Raw genomic sequence first — 18,660 nt, 5'->3', positions numbered from 1 at the left:
AATCATTTGATTGTCAAGAATTAAAAATTATCTCAGTTAGTTTTTAATTTTTAAAATGTTCTACATTCTCAAATAAATAGAAAAAAAACTTTACATTCAGTTTAACAACTCATTTAATAAAAATAATAAGCCTAGTTCTAAATAACTTGATTAAAAAATAGATTAAATATCTTTATCAACGTCAAATCATAATATGTTGTTTTACACACTTTTCATATTAATACTTGATTTTTGTGTGTTATTTCTTTTGAGGTTAAAAAAATTAATATAAGTTTAAATCGTAAAAAGGCTTTTTTATAAAATGGCCAACCTAATAAATCAAGCTTCTTTCAAAATAATATTATTTTTCTAAGATACGAAAATACGAATATTATATGGACCTACATATGTACATAATTTATAGTACAGGCTTTAAGTAAAACTAATTTGTCTGATTCTTTTAAGTTGCCGTCTTATAAGCCTAGTTTGATCTTGATTGATTTGCGATCGTTGAAGGCGCGTGGGGTTATCACTGACATGATGTTTATCCATCAGCTTGTATCGCTGAAATTGTATTTATGTGCCTGTTTAGTTGTATAATGTTCCTTATCCTTCTACTGATTGTGGAAGAAAAGAGCCGGTCACTTGAAGGTTGCATTGCATTAATTATTTGATATTTGATTCCCCTCCCTTTCCTGTTGAGGATGCTTGTTGCTTATTTGCAACTGTATGATGTTTACTGTCTTTTGACGAGATGCTTAATGCTTGATCTAAGCAACATTTGTCTGATACTAGTATTCATAGTAATATTTAAAAATAAGGCACCATTTTGTCCACTTCGATTTTGTTTAAATTTTTTTCTATTCAAATTTTTATAAGAGATGTCTAATAACATTCCAAATTAAGAGCTGCATTGAAAGCTCTATTTAAAACTGTTTACAAAGTTGAATTTAAATAGGTTACTCATTTTGTTTGAAAAAAATCCAATTAAAATTTATGTTGCAAGTCATATGGATAGAAATTAGATTTATTTTCGCATAAAGTAGATTAAACTGATTTTAGTTTATAATATGTTCTATTACTCTAAATGGAGACTTAAAAACATACGAAATTTAATAGGAATATTTACGTTTAATTGTTTATATTTTATAATTATAATATATAAAAAATAATAATAAAAAGGATATTTATATGTACTAAAGATTTCTGTTGATTCTATTGCATTGATGTTAATCCAGCTGAAGTACTTATATGGGCTGAGGTCGAAAGCGTGGAGGCCATATCTTGGTAACTAAACTAAAAACATTTAAAACATACGATAAGTTTGCTTTATTAAAAAATATCATTGTAAGCTCTTTACTTACATGCGGAAACATAGGTTCTTCTTGAATAGAATTTAAATTAGAAGGGGCTGTTTGATCTGGTGGCGTTAACTGAACGCTTTCTCCTGTAAATTCACTATCGAAATATCTTGTGTCAGTGTCTGATGTAACTTGAGGTTTAAAGGGCGGGGTTATCTAAAATAATAAAAAAAAGTTATGCATTTTTTGTGAAATTTGAAATTTCTTTTATTTTTACCTTTTTCTGTACTAGATCCGTCCAATTTATACTTGAAAAGAACGGATGTACTTGAATTTCTTTAACATCATCTTGACCTCCACCAAGTCTTTTAGAAGGATCTTTGACCAGCAAGCCACTCAAAAGACTCTTTGCTTCTTCTGAAATTGTTTTAGGAAATCTTACATCCTCAAGTAATATTAACATAAATAATACATCATGATCGCGATTGTAAAATGGAAGACGACCAATAAGCTAAAACCATAAAATACAAATAAAGAAAATTATTATGAATAATTAAACATTTTGCATTGTGATTACCATTTCATACATAACTACACCAGTACCCCACCAGTCAACGGCGTGTCCATAGTCATTATCTTCTAAAACCTCAGGAGCTAAATATTCTGGTGTTCCACAAAATGTTTTTGTCGTTCTACCATAGTGAATATCTTCTTTGCATAAACCAAAATCAGCTATTTTAATATGTCCGTCTTTGTCTAGTAATAAATTTTCCAATTTCAAATCGCGATAAATAATTCCTTGTGAATGTAAATAACCCAATGCTGATATAATTTCAGCACCATAAAATCGTGTTCGATCTTCTGAGAATTGCCGTTCTCGACTTAAATGAAAAAATAGTTCCCCGCCATTGACATATTGCATAACAAAACATAAACGATCAGCAGTTTGAAATGAATATTTGAGAGACTAAAAAAAATTAATAAAGAATTTTTAAAATATGTGGAATAATTTGTTTTAATACGGCAGTTCATAATAATGTAAGAAAATCAAATTAAAAGTAGTCAAACTATATACTAATCAACACTTCATTTCTATTTATTTTAACGTACCTAATATTCTATATTATTTAGCATACAATTTATATATATATATATTAAAGACAAAATGCAAATTTTTATTATAAATGTCTAAAAATTAAAAATACTCTAATTTTAATTTATTTCTAGTGTTAAAGACAAATTTCAATAACAAAAATATCATTTGCGTAAACAGCAATGTATTGTTTTACACAATCATTTTTAATTAAAATTGCTGTTAATTGTTCTTCACGCAAGCGTGAGATTCAGAAATATGAAATAAATAATACTTACAATTAGGAAAGGATGATTAGTTGTTTGGAGAACCCTGCTTTCTGTTAATGTATGAGTGACTTCATCTTTAGCTATAATTACTTCTTTTTTCAAAATTTTAATTGCATATAGCTTTGCTGTTGATTTTTCGCGACAAAGAATTACTTTTCCGAAAGTTCCCTTTCCCAAAACTTTTAAAAATTCAAACGCGTCCAAGGTCTAAGTAAAAACAAAATATATGTATGTATGTATATAAATTTTAACTTTTACATTAAAAATTTGAAAATCAAATTATTGCTCCTTTAGTTTTTTCTTTTTTTCACTTACAACTTTCTTTTTTCCTGTAGATTTTCCAGTAGATGTGCCCTGAATTGAACACTTTTCAGGTAATTCGTCAACAGCGATAGATGCCATATCCACATCATCTATATCGGTAGAAGTTGATGGGGACATAGCTACTTCTCCCATAGCACTTAAACGATTTGCAACGTTCCTAAAATAGTTTAATTGAAAGATAAAACACTTATTGACTAATACTTACCGTATAGCATCAGTCCATTCTTGTCTTTCCAACTCTGTTTCAACATAAAATGTCCTTTCTATTATATTTGTCCACTGTAGGCCACGAATTATAAATGTATACGGTTTTGGTCGATCTACAGTCATTATCTGACAACCTTTGACTGTAAAATTATTTAAACGTTCATTTGGTGTGTTGTTTACTGGTACATTTCTATATCCCATAAGAGTACCATCATCTCTTAATATGAAATATCTTGCTCTCCATGTTTTTATATGCTCGCCTCGCTTGTATAACCAGCCTTCTTTTACAATTTGCGAAGTAGGTGTGCCAAGAGTGTCATATGACATTTTTCTTAATATTAGAATTTAAGCAATTATATTATATTAATTTTAGTTATTGATAAAAATGTTAGTGACTAATCTGTTAATTATAATCTTATAGGCCCCAAAACGTCCTCAAATAAATCTAAGTTTCAATCCTAAAAATAAAAAAAAAAGAATTTGTGTAAGCGTAAGTTTCTAGTTGCAAATAAAATTATCTCAACTATTGGTAAATTTAGTATAGACTGTGTAAGTCATCTTTAAATATTTTTGGATGGATCAATTGCCGAATAGATGTTGTACTTACATACATATAGGTAGGTACTAATGTCGGTATGTTGTAAATTTTTCTAAAAATCTTAATACCTCGTACAACGAAATTATTCAGTATGTATTTTATTTTTTACATTGTGCGTTCATTAATTAGCGTGTCAATTAATATAATAAACATTATGTCGTATTTTTTTGGCTCATTCCACACTGAAATTGCTAGGATCTAAATAGGTTGGTAAATTTAATAACAAATTAGTCATCAGTCATTTATTCATTCCTCTAATGATAGGTAAGTGTCGTCGATTTGCATAATTATGCGCTTTTTAGACACACAAAATGTATATTATACACATATGTGACACTGTACCTATCATGACACGACTGTCTTAATGTTATAACGTATAAAATATTGTATTTAATTTACTAAACAATACTAAAATTTATAAAATGCAAAATATTTCCAATATTTTTCATTTTATATGTAAATGAAATGTAACACAAATATGTGTTTATAAATTTATCAAATTGCAATCCTTTTCCTAAAGTTAAGACACATTTTTTATAATTATATTGTAAATTTTGAAAACGAAAAAAAAAAACAAAAAGCAACTACATATTATGTACATTGCAACCATATTTAAACAAACGAATTGCCAAAGTTTATGGCATGGTAAATTTATTTCTGCATTAACAAATTTTTGTAAACAGGAAATCTGAGTGATAAAACTACAAATTCAATAATATTTAAACATATTTTAATATAAATTTTTGGAAAACCCAAACTTTCCCAATAACCTTTCACTAATTGAATTTTGCAACAAAATAATTTGAACAAATCTCGATTGAAGATTGAATTATGATATGCAAATACCTAACACAAAAAATTTTTGTTTCAAAATTTCTCTTAATTTTACTGATTTAAGCATATTTTACGTTTTTGCTTATGTTTTACTTTCTACATTATTATCTTACCTGTTTATTTCTACACAATTTTTTTTTTTAAATTATTAATCACGATTCGCGAATACATGAATTTATAAGGAACCAAAAACCAAAGTTAAAATTAAATTTTGTTTTGTAAAAACTAAATTATGAACTATTACAGTTTTTGTTTATAATATTAATTAATCAAAATATTTGTAATTTGATTTCTTATGCTTTGTCAAATATAATTACGAAATAATACACCATTTTTTTCGTTTCATACAGAAGCACATTGAAAAACACTACCCTGGTTCGGTGACGATTATGAATTTTGAAATGCGTAAAAAAAAACAAATTAAACAAAAAAAATAACTAATTAAATATACTTTTATAGTTTACTACTTTTTTATGTAATATTCTTTATTTTTTAAATAATCGTACAAATATATTTTTCTACCAATCCATTACATTAGACCAAAAAAAAATATAAAGGTTTTTTAATATCCTTCTGTCAAGCCGATATTTTTATTGTAGTTGTAAAATATGGCTGAATGCTGCTGAAGCCAATTTTTCTAATATGCGTCAGTTCAAATGTCATGGCGTCAATTAAAAATCTCTGTGGTGACCTCTTACGGAATTTCGTTTATACATTTAAGTTTTACAGACTTTAAATTGCGTGAATTGAAAAATGTTCTACAACTTTCATAATGCACTTAGTACGATGAATTTATATTGAATTTGAAGAAGTATATCAAATCAAACTTTCATAATATGTTTGTATATATTTTTTTAAATTCAATATAAATTCATCGTAATAAGTGCTTTGTGAAAATTTTAGGAGTGGATAGAAACCTGACAGGTTTATATTGAATTTGAAGAGGTGTATACAAACCAAACCAATTTTTGGAGGTTTGTGTCCATTTCTACAACTTTATTGCACTTAGTCTGTAAATTTATATTGAATTTGAAGGCTTTATATATATTTCTTCAAATTCAATATAAATTCAGTGTACTAAGTTTTTTAAGAAAGATGTAAAAATGGATACAAACTTCAAACATTATAAATAACATTTGAACAAATGTGCAACACAAACATATTCTGTCATATATTTTTTCTATAGCCAATATATCGTCACTCAATCATAATGTCAATGGTGCTGCTTGTGATTGAATTTTGTATTGTTGGAGCAGTTTTTCCACTTTCACAGAAACTTTAGCATTCTCTTTGAGCCTCTTTGAGAAAATTTTTCCTATAATTTTTATAATAGCCTGACAACTTTTCTTGAATTTACTTTACCATATCTATGAATTTCGATTCTCGATTTATTTAACAGAAACCTTTGCCATATCGCAGATTCAATAATATAAATATGAATTCTGTTTTTTTGAATTATTAGAAATGTATTATACAAAAGTGGAATAAATCATATTTTGTAATTCATTCTGAGATATTGAAAAATATATTCAAAATACATACTTTAAATTTCTCAGCACTTGTTATTATAAGATATGTAAAACACGTAACCCGGGTTGTAGATTTAAATAAACAATTTTAATTTTGCATCTCAGAATGACTTCAACCAGTAATACACTGTGAAGTACATTTTATTACATATTTAGTAACCTATGAAAATATACTCAAACCAAAACAAACTACGCTAGCAAACATACAAATATTCGACTCCTCGCAATATGGTAATTTAGTAATTGATTAATGTGCAAGAATTAATACCAACAATTAATGTTTTAGGATTTTGATTCAGTCAACCGAGTAGCATTTCATTGTGAATGGTTTAAGGAAGAGGCTATGGTCATAAAATCATTTTTATTAATTTATTATCCGACTGAAAAAGCTGGCGAATTGGTATTTACGATTTTTATTTTTTATATAATATTAAAAATATGTAAAACATTTCTTTAGTTTGACTCTAAAAGTCAAAAAAGGTTTTTAAGAAAAACTAGTCTTGATCTTTGTCGGGAAGATTTTTACATTGGTTCCAAATTAGATATATTTGGCCGTCAAATCGAAATAGTGGATTTTGCAGATGAGTTTACAAGAAAATTACTGGGTAAATCTAGGCAAAGGTGCGTACATCTTGTAATTTCAATAGTTCACTTTTGGTTAATTATAAATATGCATGAATTTTAGGATTTTTCTTCTAGTTAAAACTCCTCTAATAAATAAAGCGAGCAATATTTTAAAAGCATTTGAAAAGAGCGGGTTTTGCTTTGCAAATGCTTTAATGGTTCGACTTAATGAACAATATGCTACGTATTTGTTTGGAGATCGGGCTAGAGGAAACCAAGAAATAACGTAATAATATATTTTTGATATAGGCATACACGCAACGTAATTATTAAGTTGAAAATTTTTAGAAATTTAATAAGTGAAATAGTGTCTGGTCCAGTTATAGGAATAGAAATGTTTGCTGACCATGCTTTTCAAAAATTGGAAGACAGTTCTTTTAGTAACGTTGAAGCTCCTAGGAGAAATAAAAATATAGTTTCAGCGGAATTGGAGTTTTTATTTAGTGAAGAAATTTACAAAAAAGGGATTTATTTTTCGAAATCACAAGAAGATGCAAATGATGTACCCTAATTTTTTAACAACAAAACTTTATTTATATTAATTTATTTTCAGGAGTTGAAAAAGTTTTTTTGTAATGAAATAAACCAGTTTAACACTGCTCTACTAAATAACACAGTTTTGGGAATAATTAAACCACACATTTTTAAAGAGGGTTTGTATTATATTTGTATAAAAATAAGAATATATATAGGTATGAAAATACTTAATTATTTTAGGCAAAGTCGGGGAATGTTTACATGAAATAATAAATTGCGGATACAAAATAACAGCATTCAAAATATGCGTTATAGACCGTTCGAATTGCGAAGAATTTTTCGAGGTATATCGCGGAGTATGTCACGAATATATGGTACCAAGCAATTTACATCTTACTTTACATCATCAAACAATTTACCTTTAATAATTTTAATTCTTGAAAATTTAGCAAATGATATCTGAATTGGCTAGCGGACCATGTCTAGCATTGGAAATACAAAAACCAAATAGTCAAGATATTCATAAGGAATTTCGAGAATTCTGTGGCCCAAAGAATCCTGTTAGTGTGACCTTTAAAATAATCAAACATTTTTTAAATATTATCTTCTTTTATTTAAAGGATATTGCAAAGCAACTTCGCCCAAATACACTAAGAGCTAAATTTGGAAAAAACAAAGTACTTAATGCTATTCACGTAACGGATTTACCTGATGACGTTATTTTGGAACTTCAATATATATTTAAAATTTTATAAATTAACTTATCTTTGCAAATTGTTCATAAAATAATAAAAAATATATATGTACGTACATACATATACAAAAAAAATATTTATATAAATTATTATTTATTTCATTATATTATATTATATTAGGCTCGTCACCTACCTAGTAAACTCAATGACGTAAGAAACTGGTGTTCATGGTTGTCTATAATATTGTGCACCAGCCCTATGCTCCTCCCGGGAGCGAAGTAAGAATAAAACAAAAAGTATTTATTATTATTGTGGTTTCAATTATGGTTACAATATTTGTATTCTGAAATTCAAAGAAACCTGTAGAAATATCAAATTTTGCAATATCGAAAATTATGTTCATGTCCATATAGATACAAATTCTTCTCTTTTATCATTTTAATTTGCAAACAAATGAGACATATTACATAATATATGCACTACAAAATGTAAAGAACTATTTTCAAAAATTTAAAATTTGGTTGTAGTTCTAATTTGAACTACGTAATATATTGAGAATCAATTAGTATTATTGAACTATAATTATATTTAACTCAAAATTATTAAAATAGTATTTAATTATGCAGAGGGAATCGAAATTGTGAAAATCTTCCTAAAGTTTTGTGATAGAAGAGCATTGATCGCGTGAAGAGCTTTTGAAGGAATGAAAAACAAAATTTAATTTAACAATTTTAATCTTTTTTATGATTGTTGAATATAATATGTAGTTTATAGCATGCATAATTATGTTTACAGATGAAATTTGGAGAAAATAAAATCAGAATTTCAATATTAAATTTATAGAGAATAACTGACGTGTATAAGATAAATTTGGTCACATTGAGATTATAAGAAAATTATTAAGCTCTTAATATATCCTGCATCTCATCTTTTTCTCAACAAATTAAGAGAAAATGAATGATTTTCATAACGTATGTTTTAATTTAGAATATTTTAATGTTATGTCACCCGCTAACCTTGAACTTAGCATGATTTTTAGGAGACCCTTTTAAGCTTTTTGTCTGAATTTTTTACAATCTTTCAAACTTTTACATTTTGTAGGGTATGTATACATAGGTAGGTACAAAATAAGTTTATATAAATTTCTAAATAGTTTAAAATATACATGCATTACTTTTTAGAATTTACAGTGTGAGTTTATTCTTGGTTATTGAACAAAACGGACTATTATTATAAACTAAAAATTAAATAGATTTGTAGATTTGTAATTTCATTTCAATTCAAATGAGGGTATAAGATTTTATTTAATGTATGCGTCTTTGTTTCACCTTTATTTTTTAATGATGCGTACAATGTAAATAATTGCGAACGAAATATCGAATTTATAACAGCATTATCGAACAAAATTCCCTCAGGTATGTACAAAATAACAAAACAGAAGTTAAAACACGTTTATTTGTATACTTTTCAATTTCAATGTTTAATATCAATAACAGCTCTCTCCATCATCGCTTTAAAATCACATGTTGATCTCTTACAAAAGAAACTACAAACAAAATATTGGACGAAGAAATTGTAAAAAAAAACACAATTTTACCAATCTACCATTCGTCTAAGTGGTGATTTTGTGATCAGTTCGAATTTTTTTTTAAATGAAGAAGTAGTAATAAAAATCGTTGAAAAAACGATTATTTATGCACATACCATTTGTTTTGATTTTATTTGCATATCGTATTCATACACAGATATACATATGTACATACATACATACTTATGAGTAAAATAAAAAAGAAATTTGTGTTGAATCCGTATTAAATAACGAAATTAAAAATATTTTTTTAATTTGTTTTTAACAATATAGTTTTAAAATGAAATTATATATAAAAAGTATTATTATAATAAGTTTGTCATTGTTTATACAGCCGCATATGTGTACTGCAAATAATGCAATTACAGGTAAAAAATAATGAAATTACAAATTTAAAATGTGATAACTACCTACATAATATACGATAGAATTGTATACAATATTGAATTATAACTTAATTTCTTGATTAAAAATGTGATTTTCAAATACAAATAGTGAGGTCCCACCTATGTACATACATTTGTACATAATACTCATAATATCTACTTTAAATTCAAATTGAATTCGAAGATGCCCGTTTACTAGCGACTGCAGCATTTTGAGAAAAAATTCTTGATGGTTTCTTTAAAAAATAAATTCATGGATTTTGAAATATTATATGAGAGTACCTACGTAAATTAAAAACCTACATTTATACCTGCATACATACATAGATATATCGTTTTTCTTACAGCAATTTGATCAATCAACAGAATATTTTAATTTTCTGTACAAAAATTTGTACATAATAATTATGCATACTTAAGTATGTATTTATGTATATAATTAAATATATTACATAATTTATTCTATATATATATATCTAGATATCTACCTACTTTTGTTTATTTCAAAATTTAATAAAAAAAACCGTTTCATTTTTTTAACACGAACAATTAAACAATATTAATATTAACATTTAAACACCGTTTTGTAAAATATGCCCATAAGTTCTATTAATTCAGTATATAATGCTATATTAAGTGATTAAAGTTCAACCTTAAGTGAAAGTATTCAGCATTACAAATTTTGTAATTTTTTTAAATGTGTAATATTGATACATACTTCTTTTAACAATTGTTGTTTTTTTAAGTACGCGCATTCAAAATACCTACATATGTATATATCTAAAAACATATTTTCATAAATACATAATAATATAATACATGTATAACTTTTAACTGTAACTTATATTGTATGTTTATAATTAATTAGTTTTTGTTTTATGTTCAATGAAAGAATCGTGCTAATAGAAATTTCGAACATAAAAACTGGAAATAAGCGTTTTAAAACTTATTAACTTGCATCAAAATCAGAATAAAATCAAAGAGTTAATGACAAATATCCTAACAAATGTAAAACAGAACCAAAGCGATGAGCAACAACGGCGGACGATTTCCGTTGTAAACATAGAACTGTTCAACCGTTCAGATTTTTCATATAATGTCACACATGCAAACATGATGATGTCAAAAAATATCGACAGCGATAAAATAGATTAAATCGCGGCGGTAATATCGCTTAATTCGTACAAATCCCATTTTAGTGTCTAATAATTTAATATAAATTTTGACATTTCCCCGCGAAGTACGGGGAATTATTTTAATTTATGTTAGTTAGATTTTTTTTGAGTTTTACTTTTTTCATTTATAACTATGCATGCATATGTACTTATTTATAAAATATAAGTAATTTATTAACATTTTTTTTATTTTTATGAATAACCGAGAAGGAATAACACGAAAAACAATATTACCATTGAAAAATCAAGAAACCTCACGTCAACATCAGTTAAGGCAGTCTGTGCAGAATTTAATGTCCGGATTCGTTAATGGACTTTCAAACACCGTACAGGGTTTACAGGTAACAGCACAAAGATTGCAAACTACATATAGTCAAATATCGAATGTTGTTACAAATCGTGTCAATGCGACGACGTCAGCTGTTGGAGAACGTTTACCTTGTGAATGTGATAAAGGGATTTGTAAGTGTTGTACAGGTAAAGGACATTTGCTTTATATTTTTTGCGTTCATATATTAAGATTATTTAGCTGACCACTGTGTGTTCAAAAATTATAAATTCTTAGAACAGATGTTATATCTAATTAAGAACGTATCCCAAATATATCAGTTTTCATTCTTTTTCAACTATTTTGGTTTTTGAATGGTTATTCGAATTAAATGCCACATTATCATTAACATACTTTTAATTTAGTTATTGTTAAACTAACCTCGAAGTTTATTATTAAATTAAATTTAACTGAACTATTTATTAATCTATTTTCTCTTGAAAGGTTTTAATATGTAAGTACTTACATACACATTTATGTATTCTATTGTAGGAAGAGCATTATTAGCAATTGGTTTAAGGGGTTGCATGGAAGTTGTTTATTTTCCGGAAGACTTTGCTTTTGAACTAAAAATGAAAATGAATGATATAACACTATACAGAAATAAAGTGTCTGGAAAAAACCCGCCGCCAATGTGTTTCAGGCCACCAAGATTTTACTACATTAGAGCCTGCATTACACTATATGATATATACTTCATTGGCCAAAATATGCATGTCTGTATGGACATAGGAGGATATTTCGAAGGATATGAGGTTTTTTCAAGGTATTTATAACATTTTAATTTTATTTTTATGCTTTAAAAGTATTTTTAATTTTAGATCTTTTGACTGTCTCATGTTTGGAGATAAGGGTGTTAAAATTGTGAAACCAGAGGAAGGATATCCAATAAGACCGACGGATGTAGATATATATGATGAAGATGATGAAGAAATAGAGGACTATGATGAAAACGTTGTTCGAAGAGCCCTCCTTTAGTTTTGACCTTGTCTTAGTTTTTATCTTGCAACGGATTTACTGTTAATGTTGTTTTTATTATTATTTATTTATTAAATTACAGACATATTTTTATTTTCCTAATCATTTAATATAACTGCTCTTTTTTAAATTTATACTTTTCCAGTTATGTTCAAGAGACATGTACCCGTAAATAGTTTTGTTACATAGTCACATGCATATATAATAACAGATCTGTCCAAAATAGCTATATCATTACAATGCCTTGATAGTGTTCAAGATAAAAAAGTGACAATATAAAATTGACAGAAATAAGTACATACTTATGTATGTCCTTGATAATTTTTTTTCTAAAGATGAAAGTAGAGCAAAAGCGATTTTCTGCGGCGAAACATATATAAATGAGGATTTATATATCTTTAATATACATAAGTATATAAATAGGACCCCAATTAATCGACGCCGATAATAGCCTAAATTTCTATATCATCGCTGGTAATTTTTTTTGACATCATCTGTTTCCATGTTTGTGTGACATTACGTGCAAAATAAATGAACAACTTTTACCTTTCTTTTACCATTCCATTGTGTTCCCGTGTTACCAACGACAATCGTTTGACGTTTTTTTTATGTTTTTACACCTTAATTTAGTAGAACCCTGATTAAATTATATTACAGAAACTTCCCTTTGTAAACACCCGAATAGCTATAATCAATATCTAACTATTTTGCCAAATATTCGATACAAAAAATATTGTTTAATCAGAATGATGGTAACACTAAATTTAATTTTGGTTGTGACAAATAGATGGCTATTGCTTTTTTGACATTTGTAGATTTTGCGTAGTTTGACAACAGTAAAATGAATATGACATTTTATTGGCTTGGGAAAAATAAGAAGAAACAAATATTTTGCTAATAAATTGCATAATTTATTTTTGTTATTATGATTAAAAAGGTGTATTTTATTATGTTAATAATTTGTGTTAAAAAATTTAAGATAATCTGATAATAGTAATAATTTTTCTGTGTTTCAAAACGTTATTAGTTATGGAATTTATTTTTGTATTGAAGTCCTTCCTATATTAGATAAAGTTGTGCAGTGGTTAAAATGTAGTTTTGTTTTGAAAAAAGTTATTACGAAAAGCGTTTGGAAAAGCAAAAAAAACTAATCATACAATCTTAATACTTAGTAGAATATTATAGGTAATTTTCATGTTTTACTAAAGGAGATTAATTATTTTATTAAATTATATATCCGGCAATAGTAAAACAATTAAAAAATGTCTGGTTACAAATGTGTTAATTACTACGATTTGTGTCGTCTATGCACAACAAGTAGTGGATCGAGAATAAATATATTTTCGGAAGAAGGTAGAAAAAAAAATATGTCACAAAAAATTTCAGAATGTTTGCCAGTAGTGGTAAGTTATTTATATAATCCGAATGCCCAAAGATATTTAACTTTGAGCATTTTGTAGGTAGATGAAAAAGATAATTTGCCAAAAATTATATGTGAAACCTGTATAGCACAAGTGGAATCAATATCTGAATTTCGTACCGTTTGTTTAAATTCCCAAGCAATGTTAGAAGGTTGTATTAACACGGCCACCTTACAGAATGGCGGCAAAATTTATATAAAAGAAGGCGGAATGACATTGAAAAACATATCAGTAACATCTACCAATACTGTAACTAATCAAACTGGCACAATTAATCAGACAAACTCAGATTTCTTGAGTTCAATTATCCAAGCAGTGGGCATCCAAGTAAGTTAGCGATAAAAAATTAAATGTAAAATTAAATGTAAATTGAATAAAAAAATATTTGACTTTTTTATATGACTTTGTTAGAATGAGGATATTCAAGATACAAAACCATCAACGCTTCCACAATACACCATAACGTTAGATGGAAAAACCTTGTCAAATGAAATTGAATACAAGGTTCAAGAAGTCCCAATTACAAATGTTCAACCTCAACAAACTCAACAACAACAAGCAACAGATAATTCAGAAAAATTTTTTAAAAACAAGTAAATAGTTGAATATATTATTTATTTTGTGTTATTAAAGTTTAAATGTTTAGTTCACTGGCTGAATTTTTAAAAATGAAACCCAATATCCGGGTCACACCCGTGAAAAAGAAACAACAGGTTCAATTGCAACAAACTTCTGTACCAGCAGCAAAGTATCCGAAATTGGAGATACAGCATACAGAGGCTCAGCAAGTAGCTGTACAAACTGATGTAGTGAAAAAGACTAATACTGTTATGAAAACAAAAAAGCAAAAATACAATTTAATATTAACTTCACCAACATCTAAACAACAACAAACCGCACCACAGATTATTACGCAACAGCAAATTGTTCCAACCCAGCAAGTTCAACAATTACATTTTAATCCACAAAATACAACGGCACTAGTGCCAACATCTACGGTGCAGTCGACTATTCCCACTAAATCCTTAGCAGTCCCAGATTGGAAGCTAGTTTCAGCTCCAAGTTCAAAGTGTTTTTTACCTTTAACCATTAAGGATAGTAGTAATAACGATCAACAAATTGTGGCTCAAATTGATACAAAAAATTTAATTTTGCCAGCGACATATCAACTGCAAATGAAGGTAAATTTTATTTTGTTGCGATAGGAAATTTGAATTTGTATTATTTTTAATATGTTTTGTTTGTTAAATATTATATTAGTTGGTGCTTTATGTTCATTTTACATAAATATATGAATACTATACAAAAATTTTTATTGTAGCTCCAACCTCAGTTAACCATTGATGGGCAACAGATAGTGCAATTAGCTCCCGCAGCCATACCTGCAACTATTTCTTTAGCACCATCTCAATCAGTAACACAGACATTTCAAGACCATCAAATTGTGTCATCAACCGGGATCGATGCTGCAACATCTACTAGTGAATCTGAAATAATGTTAAATGCAAACCAAATAACAAATAATCAACAACAAAATTTAAATATGCAATCTTCAAATATAAATTTGCAACAAATTCAGTCAATACAAAATGCAGCGGTGTCTTTACCACAATTACAAATAAAAAATATTGCGGGAACGGCTGCATTAACGAATAACGTTAACCAGCAGGTCACCCCACAAAAATTATTCAATAATAGTATTACAATCCACCGCATAACAAACGCAGCTACTACACTACAGCAAAATAAAACACAACAACAACAATCACTTCAGCAAAACCAGATACAGCCCATTCAACAAAAGCAAGTTCAACAACAATGCTCTCAGCAAAAACAAGTGCAGCAACAATGCGTTCAACAAAAACCTGTTCAACAACAATGCGTTCAACAAAAGCAAGTTCAACAGCAATGTATCCAACAAAAGCAAGTTCAACAACAATGTATTCAACAAAAACAGCCCGTTCAGCAGCAGTCTTCTCAAAATCAGGTCAGTCAGTCAACGACACAAGTTCAGTATTTAACCACCTCTGGATCCACCAAGCTGAAACCAGTAAAGCTTATCCGCACCACAAAGTTGACACCTGCTCAGGCAAAGCAGGTAGCCGCTCAGCAAATTGCAAATAAAAAAGTTACTCTAGTAAGTAATCAAACTATTCAAAAATTGCAGCAAAATACAATAACAACTCAGAAATTACCAGTTCGACGACCTCAGCCTACAAATATAACTCAACCCCCATCATTAGCAACGCTTACAGTAACACAACGACAACAAGAACAATCACAGCATATACTACTGAAACAACCCCCCCAACAGCAACACCAATCACAGAATCAACAGCAATTACAACAACAGCAAGTACAACAGCAGCAACCACAACAACAGCAATCTTTACCAGTACAAAGACAAAATAATGTTGTAAAAAAAACATTACCAGTTAAAACTTCAAATCCAGCGCTTGCTCATACAACTCCATCAGCAGCTGCAGCTTTAGCGACTGTTAACCCCGTAACCAATTTACTTGAATGTTCCGTTTGTTCTCGAGGGTTTAAGAAAAAAGAACACCTTGCTCAACATATGAAATTGCACGCAGGATTACGACCTTTTAAGTGTAGTGAACCTGGGTGTACGAAGGCATTTAGTAGAAAAGAACATTTGATGCGGCATATTGTGTCACATACTGGTAAAAAAATGTTTTGTTGTGATATGTGTCAAAAATTCTTCTCCCGTAAGGATAATTTAAATAAACACAAAAGGTAATTTCAAAAGAGTTTTTTGAGCGGAATATAAATTTTCACAAAGCAATTTTTTTCTAAAATTTTAGAACACATTCCGAACAATCTTCAAACTCGAGGAACCAATTTGTATGTAATGTATGTTATAAAAGTTTTGTTGTGAAGATGTATTATCTTCAACACAAATTATTACATGTAAATAATGAACAACAACAGACAGATGGTAATTCAAAGTTCGAGGTAAATTTATAATTTCAAGAGTGTTAAAATTATAAATTTTAAAAATCCTCTGAATAAAACATAAATTATTTGTTATCGTGTTCCAGTTGTATCCGTTTTATTCATGCAAATTAATATGCATCTTTTTTGTAATTTAATAAATTATCCTACATTTAATAACATGTCAGCATCTGTTCTGTTTTTAAATAAAATTTTTATTGAACTAGTCTAATTCATAAAAATCTGTTTCTAGCAAAAGAATGAAGACACCACAACAACAAATTCGGGAACAATAACAACAAATTCTGATAAATTTAATGTAAATACTACAACCCAAATAAATAATAATACTGGAGAATTAAATAGTCAAATAAAATTAGAAACACGACAGGAACTTCAACAAAAGAATCAACCTCAATTGGTTCAATTACAGTTACCAGTAGCAACTTCAAATGATTTTAACGGTGGCACGATAACAATTAGTCAAGCTGATGGTACTACAACAACAGTTTTGAAAACACTAGCTAATCATGATGCAACAGTTTTAAATTTACCAACAAGTTTAGCAAATTACATGCAATTAAACTCGGCTCAATTTATAACAACATCGGGTGAAATAGTGGGGCACATCAAAATTGAGAAATAGCTTTGTGTTTTAGAATCAAAATATTGTAATATATAATTATCGGAAACTTTTTTAATATTTAAATTATAAATATTAATTTCGCTGATTTTATTATATATATATTTTTTAATAATTTTTATAATTTATTTATTTATTTTACTTTTAATTTCTTTTTCTGTCACTTTTTTAATTGGCCAAAAACTTGTAGTCAAACTATTTTAACTTGTGTTTTAAATTTTTCAAATTCATTCAAAAGAAATTTGTTTGAAACTGAACTTGTTTTTAACCTATATATTAATATTTTCTCGTTTACAACTTAGTGATTTTCTTTTTTTTTATTACTTAAAGTTTTTTTAAATGATGAAAAAAAAGTCTACAAAAATGTGGTACCTACTGTTCTATTTATATTCATTCGTTGTGAAAAACGACCTTAAATGTTGAAAAACGCTTTAGAAAACAGAAAAGCATTCTACAATATCATGTACATATTTTTAAGCAAAAAAGATAAAACTTAAAAAATCATAAACTAGTCGAAAAGTTGAAATAAAAGTTAGTATACATATTATGTAAGTTACATTTTAATTTTAAAAGTAGAATTGCAAAATAATTTTTAAATTTCTTACTTTTTTTTAAGTTTCTAATAAAATCAGTGTTATTAAAAATTAATTTTAGCGTGTATATAATTCTGTAAATCTCAGTAATTAATAATGAGTAATTAGAAATTTTGTAAAAACGATAGTTTTATGTAAAAAAAAAATTATAAAAAATTTATAATAAATTATACCAAAGTGTAATATCTTTTTAAGAATTTTAGAATTAAAATTAAAAACACTAAATAATTCTTTAAGTGATGTAATTTTTAAGAAATTATTCATGGAAGTGTATATTAAGCATTATATATATAATTATACATATACAAAATTTTTGTCGAAATAAAATTTAAGAGTTTCAAAAAAAAGTATTTGTACAAAATGAAAAAAATAAAAAAAATATTAACATTTTTATTCAAATTTTAAAAATATAGATATATTTTGAAATTAAACATTTGAACAATTTACTTTTTTTAAATTCTATTTCAATTAAAAAAACTGAAAATTATACTTTTTTTTTATGATATTCATAATATTAAAATCTATCTTTATACAAGCACGTACATATTTTCTTTTGGATCTAAAAGGGATATTGTTTGATAATATATAAAGTGATGAATTTGAATTAATTGAATTTTATTCTTTCTTGTTTCAGATAAAATAATTTTAAAATAATTAAAATTGCCA

General features: G+C 27.3%; 4 protein-coding genes across 7 annotated transcripts; 3 read left to right on the top strand and 1 right to left on the bottom strand.

Annotated features, from left to right (window-relative positions):
- Nucleotides 1-1,090: 1,090 nt before the first annotated feature.
- LOC129608186 (RAC serine/threonine-protein kinase) lies at nucleotides 1,091-5,190 on the bottom strand. 2 transcript variants are annotated; one of them, XM_055519543.1, is made up of 9 exons: nucleotides 5,112-5,170; nucleotides 4,719-4,977; nucleotides 3,172-3,631; nucleotides 2,958-3,123; nucleotides 2,652-2,849; nucleotides 1,858-2,247; nucleotides 1,558-1,791; nucleotides 1,344-1,496; nucleotides 1,091-1,275 (listed from the first exon to the last, which is right to left on the bottom strand). In XM_055519543.1, exons 3-9 carry the CDS (start codon nucleotides 3,498-3,500, stop codon nucleotides 1,195-1,197), a joined length of 1,551 nt encoding a protein of 516 aa, XP_055375518.1. In that variant the 5' UTR covers nucleotides 3,501-3,631; nucleotides 4,719-4,977; nucleotides 5,112-5,170; the 3' UTR covers nucleotides 1,091-1,194. The 2 variants fall into 2 exon arrangements, with proteins under 2 accessions (XP_055375518.1, XP_055375519.1); XM_055519544.1 differs by having other exon boundaries at nucleotides 2,958-3,102; nucleotides 4,719-5,190.
- An 835-nt stretch (nucleotides 5,191-6,025) lies between these two features.
- LOC129608187 (nucleoside diphosphate kinase 7) lies at nucleotides 6,026-8,037 on the top strand. The gene is made up of 9 exons (XM_055519545.1): nucleotides 6,026-6,365; nucleotides 6,421-6,534; nucleotides 6,592-6,755; nucleotides 6,820-6,984; nucleotides 7,047-7,260; nucleotides 7,312-7,411; nucleotides 7,476-7,609; nucleotides 7,685-7,795; nucleotides 7,856-8,037. The coding sequence occupies exons 1-9, from the start codon at nucleotides 6,363-6,365 to the stop codon at nucleotides 7,988-7,990; spliced, it is 1,140 nt and encodes a 379-aa protein (XP_055375520.1). The 5' UTR covers nucleotides 6,026-6,362; the 3' UTR covers nucleotides 7,991-8,037.
- Nucleotides 8,038-11,273: 3,236 nt separating this feature from the next.
- On the top strand, nucleotides 11,274-13,230 carry LOC129608100 (uncharacterized). The gene is made up of 4 exons (XM_055519424.1): nucleotides 11,274-11,556; nucleotides 11,900-12,173; nucleotides 12,229-12,361; nucleotides 13,201-13,230. Exons 1-4 carry the CDS (start codon nucleotides 11,274-11,276, stop codon nucleotides 13,228-13,230), a joined length of 720 nt encoding a protein of 239 aa, XP_055375399.1.
- Nucleotides 13,231-13,256: 26 nt separating this feature from the next.
- Nucleotides 13,257-18,043, top strand: LOC129607861 (putative mediator of RNA polymerase II transcription subunit 12). Of its 3 annotated transcripts, none has more exons than XM_055519084.1 (8): nucleotides 13,257-13,570; nucleotides 13,633-13,788; nucleotides 13,846-14,133; nucleotides 14,218-14,399; nucleotides 14,453-14,987; nucleotides 15,128-16,560; nucleotides 16,629-16,779; nucleotides 17,012-18,043. In XM_055519084.1, exons 2-8 carry the CDS (start codon nucleotides 13,648-13,650, stop codon nucleotides 17,402-17,404), a joined length of 3,123 nt encoding a protein of 1,040 aa, XP_055375059.1. In that variant the 5' UTR covers nucleotides 13,257-13,570; nucleotides 13,633-13,647; the 3' UTR covers nucleotides 17,405-18,043. The 3 variants fall into 3 exon arrangements, with proteins under 3 accessions (XP_055375059.1, XP_055375060.1, XP_055375061.1); XM_055519085.1 differs by having other exon boundaries at nucleotides 13,257-13,788; nucleotides 15,128-15,904; nucleotides 15,974-16,560; XM_055519086.1 differs by having other exon boundaries at nucleotides 13,257-13,788; nucleotides 16,629-16,677.
- Nucleotides 18,044-18,660: the final 617 nt, after the last annotated feature.

Source organism: Condylostylus longicornis, unplaced genomic scaffold, assembly GCF_029603195.1.
Source record: "Condylostylus longicornis isolate FDR11 unplaced genomic scaffold, ASM2960319v2 ptg000030l, whole genome shotgun sequence".
In the NCBI taxonomy this organism is placed as follows: Eukaryota; Metazoa; Arthropoda; class Insecta; order Diptera; family Dolichopodidae; genus Condylostylus; species Condylostylus longicornis.
The sequence above is the reverse complement of the archived record's forward strand: the minus strand, read 5'-3'. Positions and strand labels throughout refer to the sequence as shown.